The sequence below is a fragment of the Osmerus eperlanus genome, chromosome 5, assembly GCF_963692335.1.
Source record: "Osmerus eperlanus chromosome 5, fOsmEpe2.1, whole genome shotgun sequence".
NCBI classification, from domain to species: Eukaryota; Metazoa; Chordata; class Actinopteri; order Osmeriformes; family Osmeridae; genus Osmerus; species Osmerus eperlanus.
The window spans coordinates 3,331,882-3,346,917 of record NC_085022.1 but is presented as its reverse complement, the minus strand read 5'-3'; the positions used below and the strand labels follow the sequence as shown (position 1 = coordinate 3,346,917).

The following is a 15,036-nucleotide window of genomic DNA, read 5'->3' as shown; positions in this document are numbered from 1 at the left end:
GATTTAGTTCATTTTCATGTTGGTTGATGGTTTTTGTAATGCAAGTTTTCCTAGGTGATTGCATTATAATAATGTGTATGTACTGTAAATATTAAACTATGATTGCATACACTTATTTTACCTCTACTATTTCATGTTTGTTTTTGTCTTGTATGCAAAACATCACTGCATGTCTGCACCACATTCGGCAACCTTTTCTAATGATAACACATCCACATGTGTAATACCTAGACGGACTCTGTAACCAGGGTAACTATATGCCTCGATATACCTAGACATACTCTGTAACCAGGGTAACTATATACCTAGACATACTCTGTAACCAGGGTAACAATATACCTAGACATACTCTGTAACCAGGGTACCTGTAACCAGGGTAACAATATACCTAGACATACTCTGTAACCAGGGTACCTGTAACCAGGGTAACTATATACCTTGCATACTCAGTAACCAGGGTACCTATATCTAGACATTCTCTGGAACCATGGCTCAGCCAGACCTACTGTAGACATACACTGTGATCAGGTTAGCCTACTGCTGATGTGAGCAGACCAGTCTATTTACGTGTTGGATGCAGGAGGACCTCCAACCTTTCCGGGCAGTCTGACGTTGAGGTGGTCTCCAATGCTGAATGCCTGACAGAGCAGGGGACGCGTTCAGTGTGAGAACACTAAAGGGAGGTATTGTAGCCCTCTGATTAAGTACTGCTACAACCTAGTTCTTCACTGACAGTTGGAGAAAAGGTTGTTTTGTGTCGACCCCCCCACTGCCTGCCCCCTTCCTGGTTAATACCACCAACATATACACACCTCAAAGACTGACCCCCACAGTCAGCCCTTTGATTGGACAAAAGCAGTTCACATCAGTAGAATGGTGCCGATAGAGGGTTGTGTGGGGAGGGGGGAACTGCTGTTGCACCTGTCTTAGCAGGGTCTAATGATGGTTTGACACAGGCTTGATAGGAAGGGGACGACTGCCAGCTTCTCCCTGGACTGAAATCTTTTTGATCCTCGTCGGGCACCATAGCCTGGCCAAACTCAATCCTTCTGGTCTTCCCTGGTGTAGCTGTCAGATGGTCCTGTGTCGCCCTGCCCATACTGTAGGATGGTGGATTTTGAATCACCACCCCGCCGCCCCCCTTACTCAGGGTGATGCTGGCAGGCCAGAAATGGTGGCAGGCCAGAAATGGTAAGTCAAATCTGCTTAAAAACAACTACAATCATTGATTGGACTTGACTGACCTGATATTTGAAAGTGATTGAAGTGCATTTGACACTTGTCTCGCCTGGTAAACATTTCTGTTTTTGTGACCGCAGGGGAGCTAAATAAAGTGCACCCAAGAACTTGTAGGCCAGTGGCGCCCAGGTGTGTGTGGGAGAGTGGCGGTGCCCCATCCTGTCAGGGACCCGCCATCCACACGCCTGCATAGACACACCAGCCAGGAGCAGGGAGGCCTCCATCGCCATCCACCGTGTTGGTGAGTAATTCAGCCATAATCCCCCTTTCTCCTCGCCCCCTCTCCTCGCCTCCCCCCCCCCCCCTCCTCCTCTACAGCCCCCCTTCTCCTGTGGTTCTATTCATATTCTAATCACAGCTTTCCCTTCTCCGGCTCTCAGGCACTCCATCACAGCCCTCACAGCCCTCCCAGCCCCTGGCTTTGCACTGCTACTTCCCCCCCATTGTGGTCCGGGCTCTCCTCTGAGGCACACTAAAATAAGGTTGCCTCAACTAGAGAGTGTTGGGAGGGGGGGGGTGGGGGGAACCCTCCCAAAAGTTCACACTTGTGGCATTTTCACATTAGAGCTTTACAGGGGTGGCTAGCTGATCCATTTATCCACATCAGTTTTAGGGCGCAAGCATGAACAATGATGGACCTTGTTTGTGTTTATGGAAGAGATAGTGGAGTGGGGAAAAAAGATTGTCATTTTCTGTCAGTTGATTTCTAACTTGCCCCTCTAGATGGAACTTCCATTGGTCGCCAAGAGACAGACATCTAGAAAGTTTCCTGTTGGGGCAAAAGTGTTCATTTAAATAAGAGTGGCAAGCAAATGGTGTGTGTCTATATGTGTGTGTGTGTGTGTGTGTGTGTGTGTGTGTGTGTGTGTGGAGGTGGGGGGTGTATAAAAACGTATTAAATGCTATAATGGAGGAGGGGGAGCCCACAGTGCTGGGATTGCGTAGATCTAAGCCTTTTTTTTCTTGAGAAGGGAGCTTTTCTTATTCAAAGCAGGCTCACAAAAGACTTCCAGTGAGCCTTGCCACATCCCCATCTGACTCGAGGCCATTCATCAAGCCAGCGAGCCTATCAATGACATGGCCCCATCAGCGCTCCTATAAAATCAGCCCCTTTCCCATGAAACATCAGCAAACATTTTGACGGGTCTGGCTCTCCCCCCACTGGATTTCTGGAGTCTCTACCCCCCTCCTCCACCTCCTCCTCCTCCCTCAACCCCACCTCCCCCCTCCCCTCCTCCACCACCACCACCGGCGTTCTCTCGGCGGTCCTCAGATCCTCCACGTCTCCTGTGACGGGCAGTGGTCACACAAACGCGGAGCGAGACAAGGGGAGACCCACTGAGGAGGTGGAGACGAGCACAAAGCCATTTTTTCCCTTGGAGGAGCCTGTGTGCTGTTGATGGGAAGAGGATGCATTGTGGGCTGCTGGAGGAGCCTGACATGGATTCCACAGGTTGGTCCTGCGGTCTGGGGGAAGCTTAGGAGACGTGGCCCTGCTCTGGAGCCCTGAACTGGCCCTGGAGGCTCTCTCTATCTCCCTGCAGCCACTCTGGGATGGTCAACTTGAGTTATTACTCTACTATTACTTTTTTGTTCATTTGTTTTTAGAGGATGTCGTTTTGGATAAGATATTGGGCTGCTTTTAGTCGAAGTTATTGGTTAAAAGTTTTTTTTAGAAGGCAAAAGAGTGGACATTGTGGTTTTATGAATCAATTTTAATTCCTTGCCAAATCACTAAACGTTGGAAATTAAGATGATGGCAAGTTGACAATTAAAACGACTATAAAGCATTAGTTAAAGGACATCAATTATTATCAATGACTTTAATGATATTAAGTCCGCCATTTAAAATAATGACGTGTAGGTGCTCAAGTGATGCACCTGCCAGGATACTTGTAAACAACTTTGGAGAAAGCTTCGATTAACCGCTGCAACCGGATCTATAAAGCCACCCAATTGGCCTACACTGTGACATGTTTTTAAAAGGAATATTGAATAGAACTAATAATATGATAACATGTAGGCCTATCATGTGGAAGCTTTGCTAAATCAATCCGAACGATTGACGGTTTGTGTACTTTCATTGCAACATGCGATTACCAACAAGGCTACAATTGAATAGAACAATTTTATTTTTACAAAGCAACTTTATTTGATTAGCCTATTCTCGTCTGACTAATCATGCGGTTTTCTGCTGTATCAGTGGTGTAATTTATCATTCAGGCAACTGAACTAAATAGTGTTCAAAATGATCCAAAATCCATTTCAGCTGTTGATCAATTTTAATCCAATTATTTCGAACCCGCCTTATCTGTGTCCATGGCAAATTATTCAATTACAACCAAAGGATCCCGGCTACAATAGATAATTACTTTCAGCTCAGTGAACTAAACATATCCTTGACAGAAAGGAGTTAGAATAATTTGTATGTGACAAATTCAGTATGAAAACATTAAACTTAAATAGGTTTGTCAAATTCCCCTCTTGAGTGAAAGTTCTCATTCTTACAGACAATAATAGATTATATTAGAATATGATTAGGTTCGTAATATCAGTTGTAATAATCACCCAATGTTTATAACAATGGCGATGAAAGTAACTAATAATGAGTGATAATAATGGCAATGACACAATTTTTTAAACCAGCCGATCTTAAAAATATTGTTTATTAAAATATCGTCTTGTAGTAATATGGCAGAGATGCAAATGTTACATAACTGAATTGTAGCCTATGTTATGGTTAGAGTTAGTATTATCATTAACTAAAGTGATGCTGCACGGCGCAAACATTTGAAAGTGGTAGAAAGAAATGCACTTTCAATTAACATCAAAACTTACTTTGGATTATAAATATTTGACTCAGTTTGTTCAAATATTGGCTCAGGTTCAGTTAGGCCATTTTCAACACAACCTGTTGAACACAATTCTTAAGAGGGCCGTGAACTGTCATTGTGTTCTGTTACTGTAAGCCTAGATAAGTGGCACGGTAACACTAAGTGCGCGTGCCATTGATCTACCAAGAGGTGTCGAATCATCAATGCAAGTGAGTTCTGCATCCTTAACTTTTACATTTATGTGACCCTCTTTTAATAGGACGGGACCTGTTGCCATGCCAACAGCCAATCCTGACAAGTGCTGCTATATGGTAATAGTTGTCATGGCCCGTGCGGGAAACAGGATCTACACGAGTACGATCAAAATTATAAGGGTCTCTGTCCCAAGAAAGGAGGCCATTTGGGCTATTTCTAAATCGAAATTATAAAGGGACAATGGCTTCTATGTCGCGAGGCTGGTCTTGCAATGCAGGCTCAGTTCCCGAGTGCGCGCTCTTGTAGTCCCCCCCTGAACAATGCGGGAATCCTGCAGTTTGGGTGAAAACACCCCAAATAAAGACACAGCTGCGACGAGGCCCGCAGAATTGATTGCTATCGAATTCTCCTGACACATTAAGTGACGTGAAATAGTTTATACAGGCGGTGTTTTACTAGACCTACTTGGAAACATTTAAATTAAAAACTCAAATGTCCTCTTTGGGAATATATTTAATATTGCTGACCATTTTTTAACCCTTGATGCATCCAAACAATTATTCAAAACACTGCTTTTGTACGTTTCTGTGTTTTCCTTGACCTGTTGTCTGTTTGACTTGTTGTAGAGAGCTGGATTGAGAGGTGCCTTAATGAAAGCGAGAGTAAACGGTACTCCAGTCACACATCCCTGGGGAACATGTCCAACGATGAGAGTAAGCATGGCGCACATCCTGCATTACTGCAAAATTAATCATTTGTCAATACTTTCATGTAACGGCAGTGATAAATATTTTAAAACTGCTATAGGCTAGGTCATAAAACTGTAATTTAGTAATGTATTTCTCTGATTTACATTTACATTTAGCCATTTAGCAGACGCTCTTATCCAGAGCGACTTACAGTAAGTACAGGGACATACCCCCGAGGCAAGTAGGGTGAAGTGCCTTGCCCAAGGACACAGCGTCATTTTGCATGGCCGGGAATCGAACTGGCAACCTTCAGATTACTAGCATGATTCCCTAACCGCTCAGCCATCTGAATTAAATACAAAAAATTGAGACATGGGATTGCATAGTACTGTGTTGATTGTTTTAAATATACCTGCAAATGTTATATTAAAGCCATGGAAAACAGAATTTGTGCTTTTACAAATACTGGTATTTGTTGCCATCTTTAACTGGTGTTTTAATTCCTCGTGTTTGTGATATTGTGAAATAACAAACTTGTTTTTGTTTGTAAAAGATGAGGAGAAGGAAAACAACCGAGCATCGAAACCACATTCAACACCTGCGACTCTCCAGTGGTGAGTCCTCCTCCTGCCCCCCTTTTCCAATGACCTGCCATCTGGAAAATACAACTCGGTGTAAACCAAGAACACATTTAGAGATATTAACGTGGTTGAGGAATACACTTTTTACGTAAAACATTTTTCACAGATTATACAAATATTCACCCGTGTAAATAAAAATTATGGAACAGACTTTTTTTGGTGTGTATTTGATATAAAATTTGAATCTATTAACTTCTCAACTCTGTACTGGTGAAAGCTTCAAATCCACCTGTTGGGGGGTGGGAGTGTTTGTATAGTCGTATCCCTCTTGTCAAGGGTGTCAGAACGTGTGAGATACTGAGTGTAAATTGAACTGTGTTTGTGGATTAACAGTAGTTATATATTGTCCAGGAGATACTATAAACATGTGTTAATTTAAAGGCTACTGCAATGTCATGTTTGTTTGCCTGGAACCATTTGAGTGCTTGTAAATCCTTCACTCTGAAAGACTGTATATTGAGCTTCAGTGTGGCCAGGACAGGTTATTGTGTGGTGGAGGTAGAGCTGGTGGAGCTGATGAAGGGGTTGGAGATGTACACCTGAGTTGGTCCTGTGATCTAAGGATCCAGAGTTGATCCTGTGTTCTTGCGATTAACACAAAAATACATCCTGTATGATTGGGATGAATACAATAGATTTTGTGGTCAACTAGAGTTGATTCACTGGAGTTGATGTTTGAATTTTAACTTGATATTGTATTGTATGCTAGGTATGTTATTTTAGGTATACAGTGTGTATATATAAGTTGGCACTGTTGTGGGGATATATCTCTAGAATACTATTACTGACCTATAATCCACAGTTACTCCTTTGGCTGTTATATATTCTAGAATTGATACTTTCGTTATATTCATATTGTTGCTGACATATATTAGGTTGGTACTTTTGCTGGATTAGTTGGTACCGTTGTTGTGATATATTTGGTATTGTTATTGTCATTGTTGTTGATACTGTTATGGTGATATACTCTAGTTGGTACTGTTATGATTATATATTCTAGTTGGTACTGTTATGATGATATACTCTAGTTGGTACTGTTATGATGATATATTCTAGTTGGTACTGTTATGATGATATATTCTAGTTGGTACTGTTATGATGATATATTCTAGTTGGTACTGTTATGATGATATACTCTAGTTGGTACTGTTATGATGATATATTCTAGTTGGTACTGTTATGATGATATATTCTAGTTGGTACTGTTATGATGATATATTCTAGTTAAACTTGCTGTATTGACTGTGAGCTGTTTGGTCCTCAGGTTAGAGGAGAACTACGAGATAGCAGAGGGCGTGTGCATTCCTCGGAGTGCTCTCTACATGCACTACCTGGACTTCTGTGAGAAGCACGACACTCAGCCTGTCAACGCCGCTAGCTTCGGAAAGGTACCACCTCAGAATTGCAGCCTTCTAATATTTGTTTGTATTTACAATCACATGGAATGACACAACAGACTGTGGGTGGATGCTGGCTAACTAAGAAGAGAGGCTGATAACTACAGGAGGTGAAGGGACTAGCTGATAAATTATATGTGCAAAGTTATGGGTATACACAATTTGATATGTTCCGGTTTTGGTGCAAAGCTATGGAAGAGATAACTTACTTCTCATCTAGGTGTGACATTTAAACTCTGGATATTTTTTGTTAAGCTTGTGTCCATATGTAGTACGGATATATGACATTGAAATTATTTGTATTTTTTTATACATGTCTGTACGTAGTGCAGATGTACTATTAGGATGTTAATGTTTGCTGTAGTAAAACAGCTGGACAGAGAAAATAAATACAGAAAAGATGTGCTTGTCTGGGTTCCCACAATCCCAGAGCAGCCCCCTGTCCACTCAGTCGCCACCATCTTCCCCCACAAACCCCCGGCCCCTGCCCCACACCCCACCCAGCTACCCCACCCCCGGCCCCTGCCCCACACCCCACCCAGCTACCCCACCCCCGCCCTTCCCCATCCCCTGTCGGAGGATATTGAAAAAGAGAAGGGGCCTGGATTAATGTGTAATTAAAGGAAATTTGGAAGGGTGAGATGTTGCGGAATGTTAGATCAGTGGCTGGAGCAGTGTGGGGTGTCCTTTAGGAAGGCTTCATTGATTTGGGACAAAACCACCAGAGAGGGTCGGGCCGCCTCCCTGTCTGCTCATTTATCAAGCGGACCCTGACAGAAACTTCACAGCTTGCCCTCTTTTTTCATCCTGTACAATGGAGAGCTCCACTGTTTGCTAAAGTTTCTGCACCGGGAGCTAGACCAAGGAGCCAATCTCTCATGGACAAAAAGAGAGAGAGAGAGAGAGAGAGAGAGAGAGAGAGAGAGAGAGAGAGAGAGAGAGAGAGAGAGAGAGAGAGAGAGAGAGGGAAAGCGGGGGAGAGAGGGAAAAAGAGAAAGAGAGAAGCAGTGAGAGAGAAAAAAGGAAAGTTAAAAAGGAAGAAGGAATGATCTTGGAACCTTTTTTAACATACAAAAAAAAAACAATAAAAACCAAACCTGTCAGAAATGGATCATTCCCAAAGCCCTTTTCTCCCACAGTGTGGATCTGTCTTGGTCTCAGGCTAAGAAACCTCCTTTGAGCTTCTAATCCAATCTACTTTATCAAATAGATAGTCAACTGTTTCTATAGATTGAAATTGATTATTTGTTCTTTGACACTAATAGATTAAGTGGTTCATTCTAAGTAACTAATAGAGATTCATCCTATCAAAATCTACCAATTGCAAAAACAATAAATACCATGTAAAATGGGTATGTTCTGAATATAGTTGTTTTTTCCGTCAGGGATAATGGACCTCTATAAGCATTTTTGTTAATGCATTGGCTTTGATCCCTGATTAATTATTCTTTACCGTCTTAGTAAATGTGACAAGTAAAGCATCATGCCAGTATCCTAATAAAAAAGGGAAGAATGATTCATCTCTTCTCTAAGTGCTGCTGAACTAGTAGAATGACTGACAGATTCCTCTCTTTACCAGATTATTAGACAGCAGTTCCCCCAGCTGACAACTAGAAGGCTGGGCACCAGGGGCCAGTCAAAGTAAGACCAGATGTCCCCCACAACCCTCCTTACTTTCACTTCATTGTATTTAATCTATTAAGGTCACAAAGAATATAATATAATTATATTATTTTTTATTTCGGTCTCCCTGTTCCTCCCTGTCCCCCCCCATCCCAGGTACCACTACTATGGCATTGCGGTGAAGGAGAGTTCCCAGTACTACGATGTAATGTACTCCAAGAAGGGGGCAGCGTGGGTGAACGAGACGGGCAAGAAGGAGGTGACCAAGCAGACCGTGGCGTATTCACCCCGCTCCAAGCTAGGGACGCTCCTGCCAGAGTTCCCAAATGTCAAAGACCTAAATCTGCCCGCCAGTTTGCCAGAGGAGAAGGTAAACAGGACTCTAAAAGTCCTCCTCCTCTTCCCCCCTTCCCTCCTTCTATCCAACCAGCTCCTCACCCCTCCAGGTCTCCCCTTTTATCTGGGACCTTCACTGGGTCTAGAGGTTTAGAGAAGGACCTTGAGTATTTACACCCTGGCTCCTCACTAACTCTTAATCTTGTGGAGAGATAATAAGATTCCGCGCCGGACAAAGGACAGGCACTAGCTGTCCAGCTTTAAATAGGGGGGCCTTGATTTTAAATGGTTTGTGCGTTGCCAGGTTTATATAACATCCCCCCAATGGAGACTGTAACTGGTTTTCATTAGTAAACCTGCTTTGTGAAAGATTTATCTTCTTGTTTTTTTCATATAGCTCTTTCAGTGATTTAGAACATTTAGAAGCTTTTTAGTAAACAATGAGCTTTTAAAGAGTTCCAACATTAATCCCGTTCTCTCGCTGTTCTCTTCAGGTGTCCACATTCATCATGATGTACAGGACCCACTGTCAGAGGATACTAGATACAGTAATAAGGGCCAACTTTGATGAGGTAAGACTTTTTGGATATGAAATGTCTTACCTATGTCACATTCAAATATACACTTATGCTAGAAAAATATTGTTTTAGATCAATTACATTGGAATCCCCGCCCAAAACACGTGTTTAGGAGAAGTCAGAAGTCAGTCAGAAAAGGTGACAGTGACACAGCTGTTCATCTTAATTTGTGATCCTGCAGGTTCAGAGCTTCCTATTGCACTTCTGGCAAGGCATGCCCCCACACATGCTGCCTGTCCTCGGCTCCTCCACCGTGGTCAACATCGTGGGTGTATGTGACTCCATCCTCTACAAGGCCATCTCTGGGGTCCTAATGCCTACCGTGTTACAGGCTCTGCCTGACAGGTAAGTGGACACAGGTTCTCTCAGGGAACGCAGGGATAAGGAAGAATCAGGTGTGTCATATTTGATGCTTTCTAAGCCAGGCTGACCTTCCTTGTGACCTCTGCAATCTCCTCTCTTGTCCAGCTTGACCCAGGTAATCAGGAAGTTTGCTAAGCAGCTGGACGAATGGCTGAAGGTAGCACTTCACGACCTGCCAGAAAACTTGAGGAATATCAAGTTTGAATGTAGGTACATGAACATGTTTACATCATCAGCTTTTTTGTAGTATTTTAATGTCGGGAAATGTTGAATGTTTTTTTTGGTGCCTTATCAATGAACGTTCATAAGTTAACCCCCTTTCCACAGTGTCTCGGAGATTCTCCCAGATTCTGAAACGACAAACATCTTTAAACCATCTATGTCAGGTACAGTTCATGAAAGTAATAAAAGGGAATTTGAATACATCCAACAATCCCTATACCTGTACATGTGATGGTACCCTGTGTAAAATCTGGTCTTTAACTACATCAATGTCATGACGTGTTTCCAGGCGTCCAGGACGGTGATCCACAGTGCCGACATCACCTTCCAGATGCTGGAGGACTGGAGGAACGTAGACCTGAACAGCATCACCAAGCAGACCCTGTACACCATGGAGGACTCCAGGGACGAGCACCGCAGGCTCATAATAGACTGTAAGTCAGTCAATGGAGGGGGGGGGGGGGGGGGGGGCCGTGTGTGTAAGTGTGTGTTCGTGGGCGTGTGTGTTTGTAGATACGTGTGTGCTCGAGTGTTTGTGCGTTTGTGGGTGCCAATGTTGAAGTGACACTTGTCCTAAAGAAGTGACACTTGATGGTCGCCTTTAGCTCCCACTCAAACTTAGAGATCTCAGAGTAATTCCCACGACCAGGGGAGAGCAGCTCTAATGACGGAGGTTACACAGTTCAATTCCCTCTGAAACACCCTGCAGGGCAGCTCCGAGCCCCTCCAGTGGCCCTCCTTCAGAAGGTGTCAGCAGGGGTCAGGGGTCACTGCTTCGTGGGTGCTAGGAGACCAAGAAGCCTGCTCATTCACTCAACTATACTCGGAGATGTAGCCACACTCAATTCATGATTCATTAATTATGTTTGTAAGACTTTGTGCTTTTTTGCATTCGTGTGTGAGGGGGCCATATAGTAGGTTTCAAATGATCGAAAACAATTCAAGAACACGCATGTTTGTGTGTTGACTAGATATGTTTCAGTGTGTGTGCTGACTTGGAATGTTTCAGACTGTGTGTTAACTAGCTTGGTTTCAGAATTTGCTGACTAGCTTGGTTTCAGAGTGTGTGTTGACTAGCTGTTTCTCAGAATGTTGTCTCTCTATCCTGTTCCCAGTGTTCCAGGAGTTTGACCGTCTATTAGAAGAGCAGTCTCCCATTGAGGCCTACATTGAGTGGCTGGACACCATGGTGGACCGCTGTGTGGTGAAGGTCAGCACGTGTTAGATTCTCTGAACACACTTCCCACTGGTTGTCACCTGATGCACCCTTTGCAATCTCTGTTGTCGAGCCTTTTCTGTTTTGTGGCGGGGGTTAGGGTTAGGGTTCACAAAGAGAATACATTTAGCAGACTGTCTCACAATTTTTCTGCAAATCAATTAGGATTATGGATGTTCAAAGGGTGACCCTGCATGTGAGCGTCATTTGTATTAACACATCACTGATGCGCAGGGGCCTTACATAGCAGTTCCCTAAGTTAATGATGTCTTCAAGAGCCCCCATGTGCTGCCATTACGTGCCAGATATGGGCTTGTAAAATGTGGTTGCCGAGGCAACGCCCCTGACTCGCCAGACAATAGTTCAATAGGGAGGCGTGTCCCTGGGGGCAAATTAAATAGTTGACTTGTTGACATGTTTTTTTCGTTCCTGAGGGGTTAAGCCCCAATACGGACCTAAGGGTTAATTCCACCCCCACATCCCCTCCTCCCCCATTCCTTTCTCATGGAAATGTTCCCTCTAGGTGGCGGGGAAGAGACCTGGGTGTCTGAAGAGAGGGGCCCAGCAATTCCTGCTCATGTGGTCGTGCTTCGGGACCCGAGTCATCCGAGACATGACCCTACACAGCGCGCCCAGCTTCGGTGAGTAGCCGTGAGTCGAGTAGCTGTAACGCCCGTAAATGGACAAGCTAAAGCAGGTTATTTATTTATTTTTTGGGGGGGGGGGGGGGGGTAGCAGGTTATCATTATTTGGGAGGTTAAGCTGATGTCGAAGGCATGAGAAATAGTTGTCTCAGCCCTAGCCAGTATTGCAATGTAACATTAAAATAGAGCAGACAAAAAGAGTTCCTCCTGTGTGTCCTCAAACCCAATAGACCCTCAGTAAAGATGGCTGCACGGCAGTTCCCTCCTCTTTGCTCGACGAGCCACCAGTGCGTGACTATGGGGACTGAAAGAGATAGGGGTTGTAAAAGACAAAAAAAGGAGAAAAGAAAAAGAAAATGGCTTCCCTCCCTCTTGTCCTCCCCCTCTCCTCTCCCACTGCCCTGTCTGTGAATACCAAAGACACAGCTGGTTGCTGTGTTTTGATAAAGCAGCTCCCAGTGCAAAACCAGCTCATTAACAAAGGTGACCCCTCCCCTCCACCCCACTGCAATGTGTTTGTCCGTCTTTCCATTTTATGACCGGGCAGAATGGTTTCCCGTTCCTTGATTACCCAACAGTGTTTATGACGTGCACGCTGGTAGGACTGAGCAGGACAATGTCAGGACTGTGCCCCCTCTGTGCCCCCTGCCCCAACCCAAGGGGCACCCCTCTTCATCATTGAGGCAGTGACTTTGCAGCAGGAAACAACCCGGCTACTTTTTAATCACAGAGATCTCCCACCATGTCTCTGTTGAGCTGTGCGGGCATGAAATAATTCTACGAGGGCCTTCCTGAAGTGAAGGAAACCCGTATTACTGACTGCATGACCCAGGAAGTCATATTGCTGCACTCTCTTGGTCGGTGATTTAGCCCTTCCTTATTGTGTTGTTGGAGGATGAGTGGTTGAACGGTTTAACCTCACACTCAAAACCTTCTGACTCAGACTGGACGGAAGAGCTCTGAGTAAAGCGCCATGTTGATTTGCATAACCTATGGGCTTGGTGTATGTAAATAACCTTTAAGCACCCTTCCTTCCTCCTTCCCTCCTCCTTCCCTCCTCCTTCTCTCCTCGTTCCCTCCTGCCTTACCCTTCCTCTTCTTTCTCAGGCTCCTTTCATCTGATCCACCTGATGTTTGACGACTATGTCCTGTACCTGTTGGAGTCTCTGCACTGCCAGGAGAGGGCCAACGATCTCCTCAGGGCCATGAAGGCAGAGGGCAGCACAGGTCAGCCCCTCCACCCCTTACCCCTCCACCCCTCACCCCTTCACCCCTCCACCCTCCTCCCCTCAACCCTCATCCCCCACCCCTCCACCCCTTACCCCTCCACCCCTCACCCCTCACCCCTCAACCCTCCACCCCCCACCCCTCAACCCCTCACTCCTCACCCCCCCAACCCTCACCCCCACCCCTCTTCCTCTCACTTCCTTCTAAATCTGGGATACAGCCACTTTAGTGAATATTCCCACCTTTCCTCTTGATCTAAACCACACCGGCCTCTCACAAAACCAACAGGCTGCCCTTTTCTAGAGATAGGTAGTACATGCAGTACCTTAGAGTCACTACGCCTGTGTGTTGACGCTCGACCATCTCGATCCTTTCAGCTGAGAGAGAAGAGGAGCTGATGCTAACGGAGACCACGCCAACCTCTGCCTCCCCGGGCCCCTTCTCCCCAGCCAAGTCCGTACCCTCGGTGGGGGTCCCCTCCGTCAGCTCCCCCAACGCAGCCCAATCTCCAGAGTACCCAGGGGCAACATCCAGCACAGGTGAGACTGCACTGGGAGAGGGTTGGGTAGGGGGCGGGGGCGGGGAGGAGGGGGGGGGGGGTAGTAGAAAAGCGTAGTAGGAAAGAGAGTGGACGCAGGGGGGTTGGGGAAATGGAGAGGGGCTAGTTCACATGGAGGTCATCTACTGAATTATCACCACCTTGTCGCTCTTACTTTTTTGCATATATTTGATCTTTACCAAAAACACTGTGTATGGTTGCACCTACACTTGCTGTTCCAGGTTTGCTGGACATGAGTAGACCTGGCTTAAAAATTATACAAAGATCAAACTATCAAAACATAGACACAGTCATACCAACTGCAAAGACAGCTAATGGATCAATGCCATAAGTGCATCATGTGAAATAGCATCTTAATTACTTAATAAATACTCTCAAGTAAGGAATCTCTGTAATTGACCCAGGTGTCTGAGTGTGGATTTGCTAAGGGTAATGGCATGTAGGTTTCTCTGTGCCAACAACCCCTGTGTCTCTGTGTGTGTACTTGTGTGTGTGCCAGGCGCAGTTCAGTCATATACCTGGTCCCTTACGTACACAGTGACAACGTCCGGTGGCACCCCCCCCGAGGGCGGACAGCAGCTGCCCTGTATGCGCGGTGGTGCCTCTGTGCCCCCCCCCTCCTCTGCTCTCCGGATGCCGGTCTACGCTCACAGGGATGAGCACGGGTGAGAAATCACAGCAATGACCATGGCACTTATAGCACTGTACTTGTCACTTATGTCACTGTATTTTGCCCTTTTTGCAATTTTGTACTTGCCTGTTTTTGTCCTGGCACTATATGTTTATCGTTATGCGTCATCAAAACCAAAGCAAATTCCTTGTATGTGAAAACCTACTTTGCAATAAACCTATTTCTGGTTCTAACCACTGTATAAGTCAAATAGACTGTGTTGTTTACTGACTTGCTTGTGTGTTTTCATGTTAGGTACACGGGCAGCTACAACTATGGCAGCTACACCAACCAGCACCCCCACTCCATCCAGAGCCAGTACCCCAGTCTGGCCCACGAACCTGGCCTCCCAGCCCCCCTCCACTACCCTCCTACCATCGCACGTCTGCACAGGTCAGTCACCAACCGCACACACCCAACCATACCACCTACCAACGGTGAAATCAGTGAGTCATTTCATGAAATAATGTTAGGTGGCCATCTTGATGAAACACGAGCGTCAGTTTCTGGGGTCAGACCTTCTCCGGTACCAAATGGGAAGATGATTGTGGCGTTCAAGATCACGGTCGGATAAAGGTTTGAATTGCAAACTCCACACCTACG

General features: G+C 45.2%; 1 protein-coding gene across 1 annotated transcript in view; it reads left to right on the top strand.

The window, feature by feature from the left end:
• The first annotated feature begins 2,386 nt into the window (after positions 1-2,386).
• The window catches only part of rfx4 (regulatory factor X, 4), a 13,628-nt gene continuing 978 nt past the window's right edge, over positions 2,387-15,036 (top strand). The window contains 18 exon segments of the mRNA XM_062461117.1: positions 2,387-2,692; positions 4,895-4,981; positions 5,511-5,571; positions 6,863-6,986; positions 8,575-8,636; positions 8,775-8,988; positions 9,449-9,526; positions 9,714-9,877; positions 10,001-10,101; positions 10,223-10,281; positions 10,407-10,551; positions 11,233-11,327; positions 11,857-11,974; positions 13,085-13,204; positions 13,582-13,743; positions 14,263-14,428; positions 14,689-14,798; positions 14,801-14,826. Of these exon segments, the coding sequence (XP_062317101.1) occupies positions 2,650-2,692; positions 4,895-4,981; positions 5,511-5,571; positions 6,863-6,986; positions 8,575-8,636; positions 8,775-8,988; positions 9,449-9,526; positions 9,714-9,877; positions 10,001-10,101; positions 10,223-10,281; positions 10,407-10,551; positions 11,233-11,327; positions 11,857-11,974; positions 13,085-13,204; positions 13,582-13,743; positions 14,263-14,428; positions 14,689-14,798; positions 14,801-14,826 (1,935 nt within the window). The 5' untranslated portion in view covers positions 2,387-2,649.